The 20,111-nt window shown below is 49.5% G+C and overlaps 1 protein-coding gene across 4 annotated transcripts in view; it reads left to right on the forward strand.

The window, feature by feature from the left end:
- Positions 1–20,111, forward strand: part of DUS2 (dihydrouridine synthase 2) — a 35,214-nt gene that overhangs the window by 2,955 nt on the left and 12,148 nt on the right. For 3 of the 4 annotated variants that reach the window (XM_075536357.1, XM_075536355.1, XM_075536356.1), the window contains exons 3-8: positions 2,569–2,711; positions 7,242–7,287; positions 11,520–11,611; positions 12,176–12,219; positions 13,246–13,306; positions 17,930–17,977. In XM_075536357.1, the coding sequence (XP_075392472.1) occupies positions 2,586–2,711; positions 7,242–7,287; positions 11,520–11,611; positions 12,176–12,219; positions 13,246–13,306; positions 17,930–17,977 (417 nt within the window). In that variant the 5' untranslated portion in view covers positions 2,569–2,585. The remainder of the gene's footprint in view (positions 1–2,568; positions 2,712–7,241; positions 7,288–11,519; positions 11,612–12,175; positions 12,220–13,245; positions 13,307–17,929; positions 17,978–20,111) is intronic. The other variant, XM_075536358.1, reaches the window with a different exon arrangement.

The following is a 20,111-nucleotide window of genomic DNA, read 5'->3' on the forward strand; positions in this document are numbered from 1 at the left end:
ACATGAGTAGGTTCTGTGCCAGGAGAGGAAGAGCTTGGAAGGAGGAGCCCTCCCCTGGTGTTTGGGAAAGGTGGATCGAGGAAGGCTTCTTGGAGGAGGTGACGTGTGTACCGAGTCCCCAAAAGCAAGTAGGAGTCAGCCAGGCCTAGGAGTAGGGATGGTGCTTCTAGGCAGGAGCAGGTGATTTAGACTTGAGACTGAGCGAGATCAGGCTAATTTGGGGGAACTGACTCCTTCAGATTGACTAAAACTTAGAGGAGTGGAGGTAGGGTGAGCTTAAAAGGCAGGCAGCACGTGATGTCAGATGAGGCGTATAGGGAAGGTGAGGCCAGGCCCTATTAAGGGTGTTAGGGGATATGGACTTCGAGGGGCAATGGGGAAGGCTTCTAAGGATGTAAATGCCATGTTCTGGTTTGGATTAGAAGGTTCCCTCTGAGTTTTGGAAGGAGCGTGGCCTGCAAGAAATGAGCCTAGAAGGCGAAAGACTAGTTAAGAGGTTATTGCCAAGGGTCTGTTGAGAGAGGATGGCAGTGGCGGAGCCCAGAAAGCTCTGCGAAGTTGAGAGTCTAGCAGTTTCTGTCGCTTTGCCTCGGACACCTTGCCCCGGGCCTTGGCAGTGAAAGAGCTCGCAGACATGTGTTGGTATTGCAGGAGACTGGGAGCATGTAGAAGGTGGAAAAGCCTGGCCACCAGTCTTTATCAGCTAATGCTTATTCTCCTCCTACTGTGGTTGACACACTGTTGTACGAAGTCTCTACTTGCACCCTCAGGTTTATTCCTTACAGCACCCTCCCGACCTAGGTTCTGCTGGAGCCTCATGTCGCAGAGGAGAAGCTGAGGGTTGGCTGGATGCATCTGCCCAGCGGGCAGAGCTAGGCTTCAGATGCAGGCCTGTCCTGACCACAGAGACCAGGGTCATTACTATGAGATGATTACATCACCCGTTTTTCATAAAGTGGAATACACTATGTGTTTAAAGTGGGAACGAGGATAACGAGTGAAGAAAACTGAAAGTCATAAAATAGACCATGTTTGCTGGAGGTTGGATACAGCCTGGGGGGATCCTTGCCAATGTGACCCTTAGTCACTTTTTAGGTCTGGGACTGACCTCCCCCCATGGCTCCGTTTCCAGCTAATCAATAGATAGGCTGATAAAGGGATCAAAGGAGACCTTTTGGCATATTGGGTTAAATGGGCCACTAACCTCAATGTTGCCAGTTCAAACCCACCAGCCCCTCCACAGGAGAAAGAAGAGGCTTTCTTCAGTGAAGATTTGCAGCCTCAGAAACCCACGGGGGCGGTTATCCTCTGTCCAAGAGGGTCACTCCGAGTGGGGTAGACCGGTGGCAGCAAGGTGTCTATGTCTCAGAAAAACTAACCATTTGAGATCAAAAGGGTGCACTTATCCAAGGGCGAAGTTGAGCAGGGTTAGTTAAGAAAAAGGCAGGGAATCAGAAAATCCGGGGAGTGGGTGGCATAAGGGATGCTATGTTGAATAGTGACATTAAGTTTGTTAGTGATTATCAGGGACAGAAAGAAAAGAGAAAAGGGGAGTTAACGGTGATGGAAAAGTCTCACGGATTTAGGGTAGGGTTGCACAGCCAGTTATTGAAATTGGTGTCATAGTTAAAAATTTGAATTGACAAAAATGATAACAGTAGCAAAAAGTGGAGCTACCTAGCCTGCTTACATATCACTAAACATTGATGCAATTTGGCTTCTTGGCTCGGAGATTTAGGGGTATGGCTTCATGGGATAGCCCTGGTCATTGACCTAATAACTCATTTAGTGCTTTTTTTCCCCTCCCCTCCTACCTCCTGTATCATTGCATAGGTGCCCTGGTGGCCTATTGATTGCTCGTTGGGCTGCTAACTGTAAGGTCAGCAGTTTAAAACCACTGGTTGTTCCTTGGCAGAAAGATGGGACTTTCTTGCAGTCTCGAAAACTCACAGGGGCAGTTCTACCCTATGCTATAGAGTCACTATGAATTAGCATCAACTCCATCAATGGCAATTAATTTGTTTTGTTTTTTTAAGTTCATTACCTTGGGTTTTAAAGGCTTATAAGTACTAGCCACGGCTCAGCAGTTTGTCTCTAATTACTGGGGACAATGGAAGGAGGGGAGTCAGCTGTAGGGAGAGACCAAATTGTGGCTCGTTGCCTGCATGAACAACTGCCTGCTTGGTCCTGAGACTAGAAGAATTGGAGGGTGCTCGGCTACCATGATTGAACGCTTTAATCACAGACGACTTAGAAGAGCCCAAATTACAAAGGAGAACTGCAGAACAGAACTTCAAATTCTTATAAACAGTCGGCTTTCCTGGAGCCGTGGAGGATGGATGAACCTGGGCAGTGTGCTAATTTTGAAACCTTCAAACCAGGATTAGATAGGACCCCTGTGGGCAGTGAATTTGTGTTGAAGAGGGAAGAGCACTTTGGAAAAGGCCAGTGGGGATGGTTGTACAACCCAGAAGGAGAATAGCCTGTGTCACTGAGTCGTAGCTATGGGAACTGCCGAGTGGGAGCCTCTCTAGGGTGGGCTTCTGACCCGTGTGTCCCCTTCCTCAGGCTGTCGCAGAGGAGGCATGCTTGTGAACAGCCTCTCCTTGTGCTACCACAACAAGCTCATCTTGGCCCCTATGGTTCGGGTAGGCACGCTTCCAATGCGGCTGCTCGCCCTGGATTATGGAGCAGATATCGTTTACTGTGAGGTAAGGGGCTCCCAAGTGTCCTGGGGAGTTTTCACAAGGACAGCCTCCTTCTTTGTGTGTGGGTGTGGGCAGGAGTTGGGCAGGGGTGGGCCTGGGGGATGCAGGACGTGCCAATGGAAAGCAAGAGGAGCCCTCCTTGCAGGAGTTCTGTGAGCCAACTTGTAAGATGGCACGGGGTTGTCAGAGAATGACCTCTACCTTGAGAAGGAGGACTCACCATCAGCCCACCATCAACCCTGGTGAGGTCAAGGCCAGCCTCTACCCACCAGCCTTTTCCTGGCTCTGACACCAGCCATCCCTCACACAGCTCTCCTCCACTAGGATGGGAAATTCATTTCCGTGGTCACATATAGCTCAGTTCATTAGGGAGGGAGCGTGTTAGTCTGGGTACATAAGAGAAACAAATCCACAGAAACTCATATGCATAAGAGATACTTTTATATAAAGGGTAAGTGTACATTAAGAAACCATCCCATCCTAGTACTGCCCAAGGCCAAAAGTCCAATATTAGCCTATATGTCCGACACCGATCTACAAAGTCCTCCTCCATCTCAATAAACACATGCAATGATGCTGACTGCAGGAGGAAAGCCAAATCAGTGAATGTTTAAACATCTCAGCATTGGCAGGGGTCTCCACACGGCTGCTTCAGTACCCAGGGCTGCATTGGGGTAGGTCCATGTGACTTCTCCTCAGGGATGTCTTGTAGTAAGTCAGCCTTGCCAGCCGAAGCAGGGAACTGGCTAAGGCAGCTGCACCCTGGTCTGACCATCAGAGAGCAAGAGACCTGAGAATTAGAATGGGGAGGCCCACCGAGCTATTTATTTTTCTCCGCCTTTCAATTAACCCCATGTGTTTATCGGCCAGGTCGGCACAATAAAGTTAACTGTCTCTGGGAGTAACACGTTTTAACTCAGGATCAGGAGGAGTCGGCTTCAGCTTGGGAGCAACTTCAGGAAGCGTGTGAGCAGCCTCCCTTGTTCAGTGCAAGAGGCGAGGTTCCTCTTCTCTGTGCAGGCTCATTTCAGCCCCTTGGCCTGGCCATGGCTCTGCTCAGGCAAGTGTTAGCGAGCTCTTTAGCCCTTCCAGTAAGTGCCTGGAGCCTCCCGACTCTGCCCAGAAGCTTCCTGCCCTGATGCCCTCAGGTGCTCAGCTCTCACTATGCACCCAGAAACCCTGTTCTGTTATCTCGTGCCAACCTCTTGGTTTTGTTTCTGCTGTTTCGCTGCTGCTGCTTCTATCTCAAACTTTTCCTATCGTTGACAGCGCTCTTGGTCTCCTGGGTCTTGGAGGTCTTTAGCACAGGGACCCTGGATCCAACAGATTCTGCTCCTCTCAGCTGTCTCTCTTGACGGTAGTCAGGTTCCCCTCTTGCTTCTGGAATTGACTCTCTTTAAGCCTACCAGGATGACAACACTGACCAATCTCTTGTTAGGGTTCCGTATACCTTACTTGCATAATCCCGCTCAGTCAACATGTGCTCGTTCCCATGCTGTGCTTGTCTGAGAAGACTGTACTTAGTCATTCACTGCACCACACCTGGTAGGGGCTAGGAGCCCGAGGAGAGCAGAGGCATCCCGGACTCCATGGGTGAATGCGCGTGGTGGTATCGGGCCATTGCACTGGCCCTCTGTTCAAGTCCATACATACTCGGTGCTTGAATGAATGAACTCAGCCCGCTGAAGTTGGCTGAGGTAGCCCTGGGAGTTTCTGGTGGTGGCAGCTGGTAGCTAGTGAGCAGGGACAAGCTTGCCTCTGCACTAGAGAACATCAGCGTTTCAGAGCCAGGTTTAAAGAGCATCCGTTAGAAAAGATAGAGTCGTGGGAGTCATGAGTGGGAATGGTGGCTCTCAGTTGGGAATGGACTAGAATGAGTTGGGTGCCCTCTCTCCCAACTCCCAAGCCTGGAAGTTCTCTTAGTGGATGTGAGAAATTGAAAGATTCCACTCCATGGTTTGTTGTTGTTGTTGTTGTTTTTTTGATATTTCTATCTCCTGAAGTGGAACTGGCCTGAGGGTGGGGGCTGGGAGGGTCGTGAGCTATGTAGTGAGAGTTGCCTATGTAACGGCAACCCGAGGGGATCTTGTGGCAATGGGACCGTTCTGTGTCTTCACAGTCAAAGTGGAGGTCCTGGCTGGAGCTCGGACTGGACCCTGGCGTTATGTTACATGGTGGGGAACTGGGTAAAGCGCCCAAGACCTCTCGCTCACATTCCACCACCTGCATGAAGTCTACTAAAAACACCCAAACAAAGCCAACTCACTTGCAGAATCGCCAAGATGGCAATGGGTTTCACAAAACACTTTAATCCTCCTCCTCCTCCTTCCTCTGTTAGTGAAAGTCGGGGCAGAAGGCAGAGCCTGGGACTCAAAGCAGCAGCGAGCCACGCCACTGCAGCAGCTGCCTGTCATTTTCTGCCCACGGAGATCCCGCCAAGAGTGGCCAAGCTCGCCTTGGGAAATGTTCTTGCAGGAAAACTCCCCACAGCTCGTCACATCCCTTCTCCCTTACTGTTCATTTTTCAAAGTTTCAAGATAGAATTGATATAACGAAACATTTGCCATCCTCACCATTTTTAAGTGTCCATTTCCGTGACGTCAGTTCCATTCCCATGTCGTCACCATCAGCCCTCTCTCTTTCTAGATGACTTTCTGCTCTCTAAGGAGAAGACTCAGTCCCTCTCAGGAAAACCTCCCATTGCCCCCTGGCAACCACAAGTAAATGTACCTGTTCATTTGCCTCCTCTAGGAATTTCAGTGACTTCTTCATGGAAGCCAAACAACCACAGCCCCCAAAGCCCCACACCTTAGTAGCTACACATGAAAATATTAGCTGAAAGAGCCCTGTCCTGTATGTAGTTTGGGCTCTGATTCTTCCTTTCCAAAGTTCACTGAATTCTGCCCCTGTGGAAATTGGTGTTGTGTAATTAGTATTCAAAAACCAAAAACAAGCTCACTGTCAAGTAGATTCTGACTCTTAGTGACCTCCTAGGACAGAGTAGAACTGCCCCTGCTCCCTACTCCAGATGCTAGGCCCGGAAGGCTTCTCCTCCGCGAGCGGCCAGCTCAATTTTCTGGGCCAGACTCACATCCCAAGGATGCGTTACAAAGCTGATGACAGTGCCGGGCACCCCGCTCCCCACACGGCCCACCCTCCCTGCCCTGTGGATGTAGCCTTGGAGGGTGAAGGGGAAATCATAATTGACAACCAGCTCCACATGGGTGCTATCCAGGCCGCGAGAGGCTGTGTCTGTGCAGAGAAGTATGTCTTGGGAGCCCTTCTGGAAGCACTGGAAGATGCCGGCCCTCACAGGGCTGGCACTTGCCCTGAAGGCGTCTTGCGGTCGTCCAGAATAAATTCCAGCCAGTCCAGAGTGGTGGCACTGTGAAGCCCCTTGTGCAGTTTCATCTCTTAATTCGCTTGTTCTGTAAGAAACTCCAGACTGTCTTCCAAACTAATTGTACATTTGTATTTCCTGTAGCAATGACTGAGAGCTTCTATCGGTCCCCATCCTCATTAGCATTTCAGGATGTCAGTATTTTGAATTTTAGGTACTTCCGTAAGTGAGCAGCCTTTGATCTATGTATCTTTTTTACCCTCTCCTTATATTATGCTAATTTAGTTGGTGTTGCAATCGTATACAATCAAACTCACCAGTTCCAACGGCTCCACTTCAGTGATGTTGGTTACATCTTCCCAGAATGGTATAACACTCGCTCTCCCTTTCCATTGTTCCTCCCCGTGGACATAAATTCTCTGCCCTCTAAACTAGTCAGCCCAGTGCTGTTGTCAATAGTTCTTGAAAGAGCACAGGCAGACCCCTTTTACTAGTTATGTCAGCCTACTGTTTAGTGTTAAGAGGACTTCAGTGGGATGATCTCAGGGTAGTAGTGTCAGTGATTCATGGAACCTCCTTGGCGCCAGAAAGTTTAGAGGCTGGAAGAATTAAAAATTCTATGCTACATTTTTCCTTTTGTGATCAGGATTGTCCTATGGAATCGTTGATCAAAATGTTCAGTCACTGTAGCCAGGCACCATCCAGTCATCCCGGTCTCATTGCAGAGGAGGCAGCTGTTCACAGAGGCAATTCGATGCACATTCTGTATCTTCTTTCTACCCTTGACCCCCTTTCCACTGTTGCTGCAGGTGAACAGAGGCCCATGGCTGTGTCTTGGTTGGCAGCATGCACACTTCTAAGTAGCCACCTGCCTTCTGACCTGCCCTTGCAACTCAGACCACTGGCAACAGGTGGTCTGCAGTGTGCCCTTCCTGTCCCTTAGGACTCCATGCTAGCTCTTGGGGTTTGGATGTCAACCACATGTACAAACTGTTTGGTGATGGTTATTTCTTTGTTTCTTTGCTTGGGCCCCGAGGTCATCAGATGCGATTTGGAGTGAGTGGCCCCCAAGTATCTGGAGTGTGTATTAACCCAGATGAGGGAGTAAGGTGACAGTCCCACCCCACATTGAGTGTGCAGTGCAGGTCTCCTCTGTGCCCAGCTCTGACTAGTGTCCTCTGATTCCTCCCCAGGAGCTGATCGACCTCAAGATGCTTAAATGCAAGAGAGTTGTCAATGGTGAGTGCAGCTGTGGCCCTGGGATTGGGTGTGCCACCGCCGGCCAGACCCAGATCCAAGAGTGACAATGTCCTGCTAGAACACTTCTTTCCTCGTTGCACTGTGTACTTGAGAGCAGTCACTGCTTTCTAGAGTGTGACAGAAAGCCAGATGTGAGCCAGGCAAAGAAAGCCTCCCTTCCGTAGACTTGCCACCACGTAACACGGCAGAGAGCCCCTTGGGGCCTTGGACTCTGGATGGCTCTGGAATTGGTCCTGGCTCTGCTGCTGACTGACCATGTGACTTTGGGCAAGTCATGTGACCTCTCTGCCTCGTTTCTTTCACCTGCAAAATGAGAAGCACCATAGTCCCTGCTGTACTTAAACCATAGGGTTGGGGTGAGGATCAAAGAAGACAGGGTCCATGTAAGTGCTTTGCACACCTGAAGCCCTGTGCAAATGGAAGTGTTCTGATGAATTGTGGTTATGCTTGTACTTTTTGGATGAGGTTGATTCTGCTGTGATTGGGTTGTCATATTGTTTGAGGTTTTTGAAATGTATGTAGACTTGTGAAATCTTGATACAGGTTAACTGGAGGTTATAGTCCATTTTGCCTTTCTGTTTTAATGGACAGTTACCAACACAGATACAAGTAAAGAGAATGGTTATTTATCCCCCTACTCTACTTATCAGCCACTTTCTACAGGGTCAACCCATGACCAATCTTGTTTCAACTAAGCTCCCGCCTACTCCACACTGATTATTATGAATTGGCTCCCAGTTCTCCTATCCATTCACCTGCAGTTACCCAGTCCCAGTGGCTAAGAAGGAGCCCTGGAGGCACAGGGCACCTAAAGGAAAGAGTGTCTGAACACCCCAGCCTGTGGTGGGAGAAAGGTATGGGTCTTGCTCCGGTAAAGCCCCCACCTTGGAGACCCTCCAGGGCTGTTCTCCTCCGTCCTGGAGCATTGCTGTCCGTGGAATTAGATTTGACTACAGGGAGTGATTTTTGCTAAAAGATAAGGACTCTTTAAAAAAAAAAAAAAACAGGAAAAACTACCCCAAGGTAACATCCTCACATTGCCCTAAAATTGATCATTCTTCTTCTTTCTAAAAGTAATTTTATTGGGGTTTGTACAAGTCTTTTTTGTTTATGTTCTTAAACACGTGTTTATTTTTATTTCTCTGATAGAGTTTTTAACTGCATTTCAGAAAAATGTGTCTGAGGTAGATACTCATTGCAGTCCTAAAATGTGGACTATGGCTTGTACGCTTAACACAGTCCATCCATCCATCCATCCGTCCATTGTGTCAAGCACATTTGTCGCCATCATCATTTTCAAAACATTTTCTTTCTACTTGAGCCCTTGGTATCAGCTCCTCATTCTCCTCCTCCTTCCCCCACAAGAACCCTTGATAATTTATAAATGATATTTTTTCATGTTTTACACTGACTGATGGCTACCATTACCCACTTTTTCTATTGTCCACCCCCCTGGGAGGGAGTTATATGTAGATCCTTGTGATCGGTTACCCCTTTCTCCCCCAACTTTCCTGGTATTGCTACTCTCATTATTGCACCTGAGGGGTTTATCTGTCCAGATAATAATTCTTAACATGAACAACTACCAGGTCAGTGTCCAAATTTCCAAAGTTGCAATTTTCCACAAGTCTGTCTTTCTGGTAGATTTACATCTTCTTTTTAAGTCCTGCAGATCGATTTATCCTAACCGGCTGTCATTGCGTTGATCCTGACTCACAGAGATGCTATAGAAGAAGGGTGGGGAGCGGTTTTTCTGCCAGAGCCATTTGGGTATTTATGACATCATTCATGGGCCATCCTGGCCAAAAGTTGAGTAAACTCACTTAAAAAAAATCATTTTATTGGGGGCTCATACAACTCATCACAATTCATCCATCCATCCATTGTGTCCAGCACATTTGTACATTTGTTGCCCTCATCATTCTCAAAACATTTGCTTTCTACTTGAGCCTTTGGTATCAGCTCTTCATTTTTCCCCTCCCTCCCTGCCCCCCATGAACCCTTAATAAGCTCACTCTTAATGTGATGCCTGGAGCGTCTTCTCTTTGATGAGGTGCATGATGTGAGCTACTGATTTTTGTGGGCCTTATACGGCCCGCTGGTTGGACATTCCCCACCCCTGCAAAATATGGTTCCTGAGGCTGTAAACCTTGAGCGGAGCAGATAGCTTCATTTCTCTCCTCTGGGAGAGCTGATGGTTTTGAACAGCTGACCTACCCAACAGTACCACCACAGCTATATAGCCGAGAGGAATGCCCTCATGTTCCCACAACTCAAGGGGTAATCACAAAGAGAAGCTTTCAGTTTACATATAGACGCATGTGTGTCTTGTTGGGGGAAGGAGGGCCCCCACAAATCACCACTGGTCCGGTAGGCGCAGTTGTACGGCGATACTAAGTGAAGATCATAGTGAAGTCAGAGAGAGCCTGAGAGATAGAAGAGAGATTGAAGTCATGGAGTCAGACACAGTTCATGGTAGCATGCACACCTCAGCCCCGCTTGGTGGTCTTCGTGGGGAGAGCCAGGAGCAAGAGCAGGAGAGAGCAACTTTATTGCTAACCAAGGCTTATCATTACTTAGGGGGCCGTGATTGCAGGTAACCACACGTCACAGGAAGGGGCAGTACAATAGGCACACACATCACAGGAAGGGGATGTACGATAGGTATGAGCGTGACAGGAGGGGGATGAGCTAGGGGTGTGCACATAGGAACGGGAGGACTAGGTATACATGTGACAAGATGGGCGGACCTTAGATTCATGATGGCAGCCTAATCTTGGTCACCCTTGGGTGAGCTTGATCTCTGGGGTCTCCTACAAAGAAACAGTCAGTGACTCTCCTTATCAGAATGGAGTGGGTCCTACTTGTGGGATAAACAGTGGTGACTGCTTGTTCTAGATGGCTGATAACCCTTAGGGAGAATAACCCCTCACCTGCTTCTGTTGACCTCCAAGTGTACAGTCATTTGCCACATGTAGCTAGCAGCTAGGTTTGGGATATATTTGGGGAAGCAACTTGGGAGAAATCTTTGTTTCCCACAGTGTCTAACAGCACATATTTTATCCCCCAAAGGGATCATGCTGTCTGTATTTTCAAATGTTATTCTATCAAACTACGTATACTAGAACATTGTCGTTTCCCTCATTTTTACATGTACAATTTAACAACATTAATTACATTTACCATGCTATACCATCACCACCGTCCACTTGACACATGCTCTGCCATTCCCCTTTCTCCTGGGTCTTTCTCCCCATCAGTGCTTGAAGCGGCTGAGCCAGGATGTGTTTCACCAGTGCCGTCAGGGGCCTCCAATATGATGTGGTCAATCATCCAGCTCTGCTGTGGGCACATCATTGTTTTGTGGTTCTTCCCTGCTGGCAGGGGCTCACTTCTATTTCCCTTCCCCACCGCCGCCACTTTGTCACCTTTACCCTGCCCTGTTTCTCCTCTTCTGTGGAGGAGTCCTGGCGGTGCCATGGTTACACATTAGGCTGCTAACCGCAGTCAGCATCTTGAAACCACCAGAGTAAGACTAGGCTTTCCATTCCCGTAAAGAATCACCCTCTCAGAAACCTACAAGGGCAGTTGTACCCTGTCCTAGAGGTCGCTGTGAGTCAGGTGGTGTTTTTTTTTAAGTCTGTTCAGCTGCAGGGATAGCACCAGCTTCCCTTATGGAAGCACTCATGTTCATGTAAGGTCTACTTTGGCTCTCAACACCTGTTGAGAATTTGGACTTTCCCCCTTCTGTCACCTTGGGTCGCTTTCATGGCTGTAGCTTCCCTTCCTCGCTGAACATAAATAGCAGCAGTAGCGCTCACCGAGCTTCCGATGGACAGTCCAGGGGAGCCATCGGAATCTCCACTCATGGAGTGCCATGAAGAAGTGGGACCGGGGCTGACCTCTGGAGTGACATCTCGGGTGATGCGGGCAGAATCGGGGAGACAGACAACATGTGATGCATGTGCTCTGAGGACACAGTCCACCCCACCCAATGTGGAGTTGAAGGCTGAGCTGTATACGAGCAGCCCCACAGCCTGTGAGCACCGCCGAGAAGCCGCCCACAGGCCCACTTTCTCCAAGAACTCGCCCACCTCTAGGGTCCCTTCCCCCCTTCAAGGTGACACCGTGGCTGTGTCTGCTTCTGGGAGCTCGGCTAGGTTGAGCTGGTGTCTTAATTGGGTGGCCCCCGTATTTGTGCTTTTTTGCAGAGGTGCTTAGCACTGTGGACTTTGTCGCCCCGGACGACCGAGTTGTCTTCCGCACCTGTGCAAGAGAGCGGAACCAGGTGGTCTTCCAGTTGGTAAGGGAGCCCACGATTGGAAGTCATCCATTCATTCATATTTATTTTTTAATCCCTGGCACTGGTTATTATTCAGATCCTGATGCTTGGTTTCCTGCCACCTGTGTACATTTTCTTTAGAAACGAATTAGTTTTTTTTCTCCAAGAGTAGTTAGGGTGTGTGCTAAGGGTGGGGTGGCCGCCCTGCCATCCTCGTATCTCTTTTGCCCGACCGTCTGCTTTAGACATTGCTTGGTGCTTTGTGAAACAGAGCAGAATGGTAATTGTGTAAAGTCAATGGTGGGACTATGAACGTTCATGATGAAATTCTCTGGGCTTTTTGAACAATTATATGATGAACTGATGTGGGGGGTAGGGGGCGGGACCAGTTGGTAATTACAGGATTAATACATTTTCTAGGCCCTCAGGGTTAGTCCTATGTGCTGACTCTGGACGAGAACACCAGTAGAACACTCCTGCTGGGGGGTGGTGTGTGTGTGTGTGTGTGTGTGTGTGTTTAGGAGTGCATTTGTGCATGGGGACCTGTGTCGGGGTGGTGTTTGATGCAGCCTCTTGTGTTCCCAGGGGACTTCAGACGCAGAGCGAGCCCTTGCTGTGGCCAGGCTGGTGTAAGTTTGTCCTCTCTGAGACTACTCCTGCCTCTCCCCCGGGCTGTGAGGCCAATGTCACTGGTGACCTTGGAGGGGGCCCACTCTTGGTACCCTTCAGCTCATGACCTCCGACTCTGGGTCCTGAGTGTCTGACTTCACTCTCGGTTTGTGGCATTTAAGGGCTGGTCTGGGACTTGTGTGCCCACTGTGCCTAGGTTTCTCAGAACCTCTGCAAGGCACATTTTTTAAAGTGTTTATCTCTTAGACTCCCTTTCCAGTGACTCAGGGCTGTTCCGTTTCACTCTCATGAGGTTATCCCTAAGAGTTAGTGTTTTCTCAGTGAAGGAAGGCCGGTTGTCCAGTGGTTAAGGAGATGGGCTTTGGAGGTAGACGGGGCTGCATTCTGACTTTGCAACTTGTTAACTGTGACTGTAGCTCACTGAGAACGGAGCTTCCTTATTGATAAGGGGAGACCACGAACTAGTGGGACCTCCTGAGCTCACTCCCGTTGCCCTGGCGTCATGGAGAAGGTTCCCACTGTGCTCAGTGCATGTCCTTGCTGCTGCTCACAGAGTGTTCGCCATGTACCTAGCACGGAATCAGGTGAGAGTGTTTTATACATCAGAGAACTGTTTGAAGCAAGCCAACTGTGCCGCTCAGCAAATGGGGAACCCTGGAATTTCAGCCCGGAGCAGTGCTCTCATGGACAGATACACTCGTACAACCCCAGTCAAGAGTTCTGGGGTGGAGTCGAATGCACCTCTGCTGGACTGACCCGGCGGAAGTCCTCCTGAGCAGCCCTTTACACTCCACCCCACGCAGCGCTGGCTGTCGGGCTTCTTCTCCTGAGTTCTGCTCACAGCAGCCATTGTGTAGGGATGGGCTTTGGGGTTTGTTTGTTTGTTTTGCTCTTGCCATGGAGGATTGGTGTGTCTCATTGGGCCAGGGACACAGCAAGGGGCCCACGAGCACATCTCCATACCTTTGCCTCTGTATTCTCCCCTTGAGTTGAATATTCACTACCGTTCCTCTGTGTTTTTCCAGGGAAAATGATGTAGCTGGCATTGACGTCAATATGGGCTGTCCAAAGGAGTACTCCACCAAGGTACCCAGATGGCTCTTTCCTCCTTGTAAAGTTTGCACACAGGCTAGCAGGACATGACAAACTCAGTGGCAGTACCTGACTCTGGCCCGGATGGAGCCTGGCTGGGCTAAAGGCGCAAAAGGACGTTGTCGGCAAAATTGGAACACGGACTATGATAGATTAGATCAAATTATTCTGTGAGTGTGCATTTATGACGTTGACAGCTCTTCTGTGTCCGTGTGAGTGAGCATCTCTATTCTTAGGAAATACACTTGAGGGGTCAGGGCTAGAATAGATGTTCTAAAGAATCCCAACCCCACAGCCACTGAGTCGATTCCCACTCGTGATGACCCCATAGGGACAGAGGAGCACTAGGCTGCCACATCATTCTCCTACTGATGAATGTAACTTACCCTCAAGTAGCTCAGGAAAAACTGTGCACACACAGAGTGAGTGTGCATGCACCCATGCACAGATGATAACGCAAATGACATTAAAAAAAGAGTCACCTTATCTTTTCATGAATAAAATTGGGATATACATCAAGGAACACGCAGATGATGCAATATGAGTGGCTCCATTGTCCTATCAGAAGAGATCGGATAGTGGTAACAGCAGCCCAAGAAAGAGAAGAAAGGCAGCCTTCAAACTTGTGGAATCACAGGAGAACGTGCCCTTGATGGGACTTGGGAGCCTGCAGCTCAAGGAGGGACACAGCAGGGATGTGGAGGCCGACATGCAGATGGACGCAGGGAACTGGGAGGAGCGAGATCTGACTGGAGGATTGAGAAGTAGGAGAGCTGGATTGAAAACTGGTTGGGAGCAGGTCCTAGACTTAGAATTTTGTGGTCTTTGGCCTTTTTGAGCTGAGGAGGCATGTGATCAGGCTCATGCTTTAGAAACCTTAACCTGGAAGTCTTGGGTCTGGCAGGTTCCAGAGGACGGAGGCTCAATGGGAGGTCACAAATGTAGGAGAGAAAATCGGAGTAGAATTTGACAGGATTTGCATGGCTAGTGCTGGGTAAGGGTGTGTGAGGTTGCAGTGAATGGTAGGGATAGAGGGAGTAAAGATTGGTTGCCCAGCAGAGCTGTTGGTCTCCAGCCAATTTGGGGCCGGCAGAGTGTAAGACACAGGGGGACTCCTGCTAGGGCTGCCCCTATGAACCCTGCTACAGGTGAGTAGTCAGGGCCCTCGGTGTAAGCAGAGCAGCTGTCTGTCCGTTCTGCTCTCCAGAGGTACTTGGTCTGGGAATCATGGCTCTGTGCCAGAGGCTTGTGAACTAGGTGGTTTCATACTGCCTGGTGGCCTGAGGGAAGAAGCCCTTCAGAGGCTTGAGAACCAGAGGGCCTTGCAGACAGCTGCTTCAGAATGATGAGACTTTCTACTCCCCATAAAGAGGTAGTGGCTCGGAAACTCAGAGGCGGTTCTACCCTGTTCTACAGGGTCGCTATGAGCCAGCATCGGCTTGATGGCAGTGAGTTTGGTTTGGTTTTGGAAATCAGGTAAGGAGTGGAGTTCAAGTACGTGGAGTGTTGTTCCTGATGCAGCATGGAACAGAATTGTATCTTGAGAAATACCATTTCTATCAAGGAGGAGTTTATATTTACTTTTGTATTTGTAAAATTTATATATGTGGAATGGTACAAAAACATCTAGTAACCCTGACTTTCTTTGCGAAGTGAAACTCCGTGGGCCAGGGGAACAGAGGTGGAAGAGAGACAGTTTGTTTTGTTTTTGTTAATCATTTTATTGGGGGCTCGTACAACTCTTATTACAATCCATCCATCCATCCTTCCATCCATCCATCCATCCATCCATCCATCCATCCATCCATCCATCCATCCATTGTGTAAAGCACATTTGTACATTTGTTGCCATCATCATTTTCAAGCCATTTTCTTTCTACTTGAGCCCTTGGTATCAGCTTCTCATCTTCCCCTCCCTCCTTTCCCCACTCTCCCTCCCTCCCTCATGAACCCTTGATAATTTATAAATTAATATTTTTTCATGTCTTAGACTGACCGATGTCTCCCTTTGTCCACTTTTCTGTTGTCCATCCCCCTGGGAGGGGGTGTTTCGTATTGTTGTTTAATTTTATCCAGTTAATAAATTCCCACTGCATCAATTTTATTAACAACAATTAACTGCTGTCACAGACTAGATGCCAATCAATAGGACATAGTACATATTAGCCTAACACCTGGTATATTCTCAAGGTTCAAAAATTGTAAAACCCAAGAAAAATTAGAGATTGACACTGCCCTTTCTTCAGAAGGGAGAGTAGTTTTTTTAACTTTATTTATTTTGAAACACTTTGTATTAGGTGAAACACTTTGTAAATTAGGTGAAGGTTTACAGAGCAGATTATAGTTTTTCACTCAGCAACCTGATTGACCTCATCAATTACAGTCCCCTCAGTGACCCTCGCTGACTTTGCTTCCTCCCCTTGGTGGTTCCTGTTTCCATCCCTCCTTCTTTCTGAACCCTCTGAACTTGGGCCTTAGGGAGGTTCTGCCCTTTTGCTCTTCAGTGGCTGATTGTTCTAAGAGGAAGTTGTGCAGTTCTAGAACCCCAGAGGGCCAGGACTGTGATGTTGGGGGCCCACCAGTCTCTGACCAGGAAGCCTGATCTCTTTTATGATGAGTCCCTGCCACGTTTTCTCCCACTCTCTCTTCACGGCCTTCTCACGTGCTCCCTCAGCGCAGTTGGCCGTGGTCGCCGGCACCGTCTACTTCTGGCCTCGGTGGGGAGACTGTTTGCATGGTCCACTCGTCCACCGGGCTAAGTGTGTCCACATGTGGCCACTCCTCTTCAGGAGGGAGCGTTTTTACTCTTTATCTTTGACCCTCTTAAATTCCGATCTTTGTCAATAATTCTGCATTCCCAAAAGCAAATAAGCAAAAGAAAACGAAGGAAGGTGGGGAAGGACGGGGAAGAGAGCGGAAGAAAACAACTTAAGGAATGGTCGGTGCGACTGGATCTTTGATCCAGTGATTCACAGGAGGATTCTGGATATTGGGAGGGAAGAGTTCCGCCAAGGCTTGTACCTCCAGCCAGATTGTCAGAACTGGAGATCCCTCGCCTCTTCCCATTCGCCTTTCAGATGTACCCTCACTCTGACCAAATCTGTGGTAGCTTGATGGTTTCTTTGATTCTTTTAAAAATAATTTTTACAGTTGCATCTTTATTTGAAAGTCTCATCTGCCAACTTAGCGTTTTCCACCAATCCGGGGAGCAGATGCTTTCCCAGGCTTCCCAATCGTTTGCTCAGGCGCTGCCTTTGCGGGAGCCTGGGTAGTGGCATTGCTGTCTGTTTGGAAGCTTGCTTTGCCTTTTTGCTTCCTTGGCCGGCCTGATAGCTGCTCTCGTTGTCATTGGGCCTTCCTACCTTCAGGTCTCTGATTCCTCTTGGCCATTTAGCAGCAAGAGAAGCACCAGGCACGGCCCTCTGGAATGTGGCTGCCCGGCAGGTTCTTTTCTTTTGAATGTCTTCCCATCGCCCCTTCTTGTGCTTCCTTCTGTAGAGAACGGTCCAGTTTATCTGCCGAGGGTTTCTCTTGGAAAGGAATGCCGATTTGCATTTTTGCATTAAGGAACCGGAAAACCTTTCCATCGGTCCTGGCGTAGAACCACCCGTGTCCGGGGTAAATCTTGTACCCACTGAAACTGCACAGCTCGACCTTCAAGGCTGCAGCAGCAGAGGACCGGGGAAGATGGCGAAGAGCGGTCTCTGATTCTAATCAGTCATCCTTTATCTGTGATAACCGACCTTAAGTTTAAGCCCAGAAGCCTCCCTTAAACCTCTAAGTGAGCCTTCAGTTCAGCCACCAGTCGGAATACTGATGGCACAGCCTTTTCTGGATTTGTTTACTCTCTCCACCTTACTCTGAGGGTCCACTGTGCATACCGTTCCTGAGCAGTAGCTTCAAATGAGATTCAGAATGAGCTTTCTAAAGACTTCCTCGCTGATTATTCCAGTGATGCATACTTATGTCCCAAACTGGGAAAATGAGGAACCAAACAGAAAGAACAGGCAAATACCCAACAGTCACAACAGTCACACCACCAAGAGACAGCCACTGCTGATAGGGAGACTCAAGGGTTGGTGGCTTCTCTGAGCTGGGCTTCCGTTAGAGCCCGGCCTTGGTCTGGGTGTTGAGGGCTGGGTGGTGGCTGCTGGCAGCAGGGGAGGCCCTGGCCCAGGTGTGCAGGTTGGGTACTGAGGGGCTTTGCTCCTGGTGGTGGCCCCAAGGCAAGTGCTGGCAGAAGAAGGAACATTTGACTGCAGTTCAAAGGGGGAGTGCGTCCTTCTTGAAGGGCTTGGAAGATGGTGGGAATTAGTTTACTGAGATCCCGAGATCAAGGCGAGTGTGCAGACCCCAAAGATAATCTTTGCAGAGCCCACTTTAGATAGACCTGGGTTCTGCCCAGAGGGTCGAGGGTTGCCTTTTCCAATTCGTCAAGTGCCGATTCCTGACTTCATGGGTACGATGCTTCTGCTCTCCCACTGTGTGGAGCAGTGCTGATTGCTGGCCAGTGGTGGCTCCTCTGGAGGGGGTTGCCGAGGGGCCTCCGGGTGGCCACTCTGGGGGCAGGGCTGTCCTCCTCGGGCTGCAGGAAAACCTCTGTGTGCTCTTCCCTAGGGAGGAATGGGAGCTGCGCTGCTGTCCGACCCAGACAAGATCGAGAAGGTGAGTCCTGAGAGCCAGCCTCTACCCACTGCCCTGCGGTCTGTTGTGCTCACAGAGACCCTGTAGGCCACACAGTGTAAGAACGGCTGCCCAGGATTTCAGACCACCTCTTTTTCCAGTGCAGCAGCTGGTGGGTGTGAACCACCGGCCTTGGGGTGAGCATCCCAATGCTCAACCTACTGTGCCACCAGAGCTCCTCTGGGCGAAAGCCGGGGGGATTCTTAAACCAGGGCTTTGAACCAGTTCAGCTTGATTCCGTCACAGCTGATGAAGTGACTTTAGCACAGGTGCATTTCCAAATGTGGGTGAACCAGAAGGGGAACACTGATGGGTGGACACTGTGCTGGAAGTTACACTTCCTCATGGGCAGAGGGGCAGCATGCATGTTGCACAGCAGCCACATTTCTCACCAACTGAGTGGAACATCGTGGTGCCAGGCTTAAAACTGGCAGCGGATTGCGCTGCTGTGTACATGTGTTGCTCTCTACAGTTCCGGCAATGATCCGGGCTCTTGCATCAGGCTCCTGAAAAGAAGTGCTCACTGCGCCTCTTCTGGGTCTTCCATTTTGGGGCTTTGACCTGTAACTTTTCTGTTCAGTTTCGAGATCTAGATCACCCAATTTAAAATAATTCAGGTCTCCTCTGGTTTTGCTTCTTTAGCCGTGATGGAACTGGTTCACACTGGCTCGAAACCCTGCCTTCAACATGGCTGTGAACTTGAGGCACTTGGAATGCCCTTCTAGCTCTGCCTCGTACTCTCTTACCGTACCAGCCTTTCCCCAGGAACGTGGAGCTTTGGGAAAGCTTCCCAGTGGTTTGATGTGCAGTCAGGTTGGGCAACTCTGGAACCAGCCTCTCGCATCCTTGGGGTCCCTTTTAAGTCCAGGGCTAGGGACTCAGCTGAGAGCAAGGGGGACCTTAGGACTCTTCTCTGTGGCCAGGCTGCTTATAGATTACAGCAGGGTGGGGGTGGGGGGGTGAGGACTGGCATCTCCCGGGAGCTGAGAGCAGGAACCCTGCAAACTGTCATCTGTCACCAGCCCGCTGAGAGCAGGGTCAGACGAGGCAAGCTGAAATTAGCCTCCCTCTGTGCAAACTTCCCCTGTGATTCCGCAGGGCAGGCTAATGAGGATCCGGGGCCAGCGTTCGATACCCAGTGTTGTAAACTGCCAGGGCACGAGGGCTGGCATTTGCTGCTATGTCATATGCACCCTCTGCTTTCCTCTCCCCATTCACGGCTGGCCCTTGTGTCCTCTTGGCTCTTTTTCCTTCCCTTTTGGTCTTTATCCAGCTTCAAGGACTTTCAGTCTTACAGCACCTCCAACGGCGAGGGCAACTGAGGGGTACGGCACTGCTGAAGGAATTGCCATCATTTGCGCCGGCTGGGGCTTCAGCCCAGCCCTATAACAGTCCTCCAGTTCTCTTCTGCATCCACCAACACCAGTAGGTTAGGTCCTTCCTCATCCTCCCCAGGTGCCGTCACAGACAATGTTCCTATGTGGTAACACGCAGCTGATGCCCAGCTCGTGGCGATCCTGTGTGCCAAGAGTAGAGTTGCTCAGCAGAGTTTTCTAGGCTTTAACCTTCCCAGAGGCAGACCACTCTGGTCGCCCTCAGAGCCACCGGGCCAGTCAGAAGCATGAACCCCCCACCGGGCTCAACGTCCATCTGTCTGTATTTCTGTGTAGTAGGGGGCTTCAAAAAGCTCGTGGAAAAGTGGAAGTAAAAGATCATGGAATTTTTCCAGGGACAGTTTGAAGCGCCCTTATATAGAATGACACATAGATGTCTATCTTGACATGCGAGTTCACATGAAGCACCTGTGATGTAGACTACTCATTGGTAGCATAGTTGGAATAGATCGGGCAGCCATTCCTTTATTATTGCGACTTGACCAAGGCTAAGACAAGTAAAGAACCAGAGAGAGGCATCCTTGGGCTGGACTTGTCCCTTCTCTCCTTGTGACACTCTTCAAGAGGCCGGGGCTGTGGGTCTCCTCATTTCCTTCCTGCCCTGAATATGCACGCACACGATGAGAGATACTGAAGCAAGTACGCGGAGCTACTCGGATTCAATACCCCAAGAGGAAGTTCTGCGAACCCGAGAGTTAGGTCCGAGGAGTGGGTGTTGCTTG

This window comes from Tenrec ecaudatus, chromosome 18 (genome assembly GCF_050624435.1).
Source record: "Tenrec ecaudatus isolate mTenEca1 chromosome 18, mTenEca1.hap1, whole genome shotgun sequence".
Classification (NCBI taxonomy): Eukaryota; Metazoa; Chordata; class Mammalia; order Afrosoricida; family Tenrecidae; genus Tenrec; species Tenrec ecaudatus.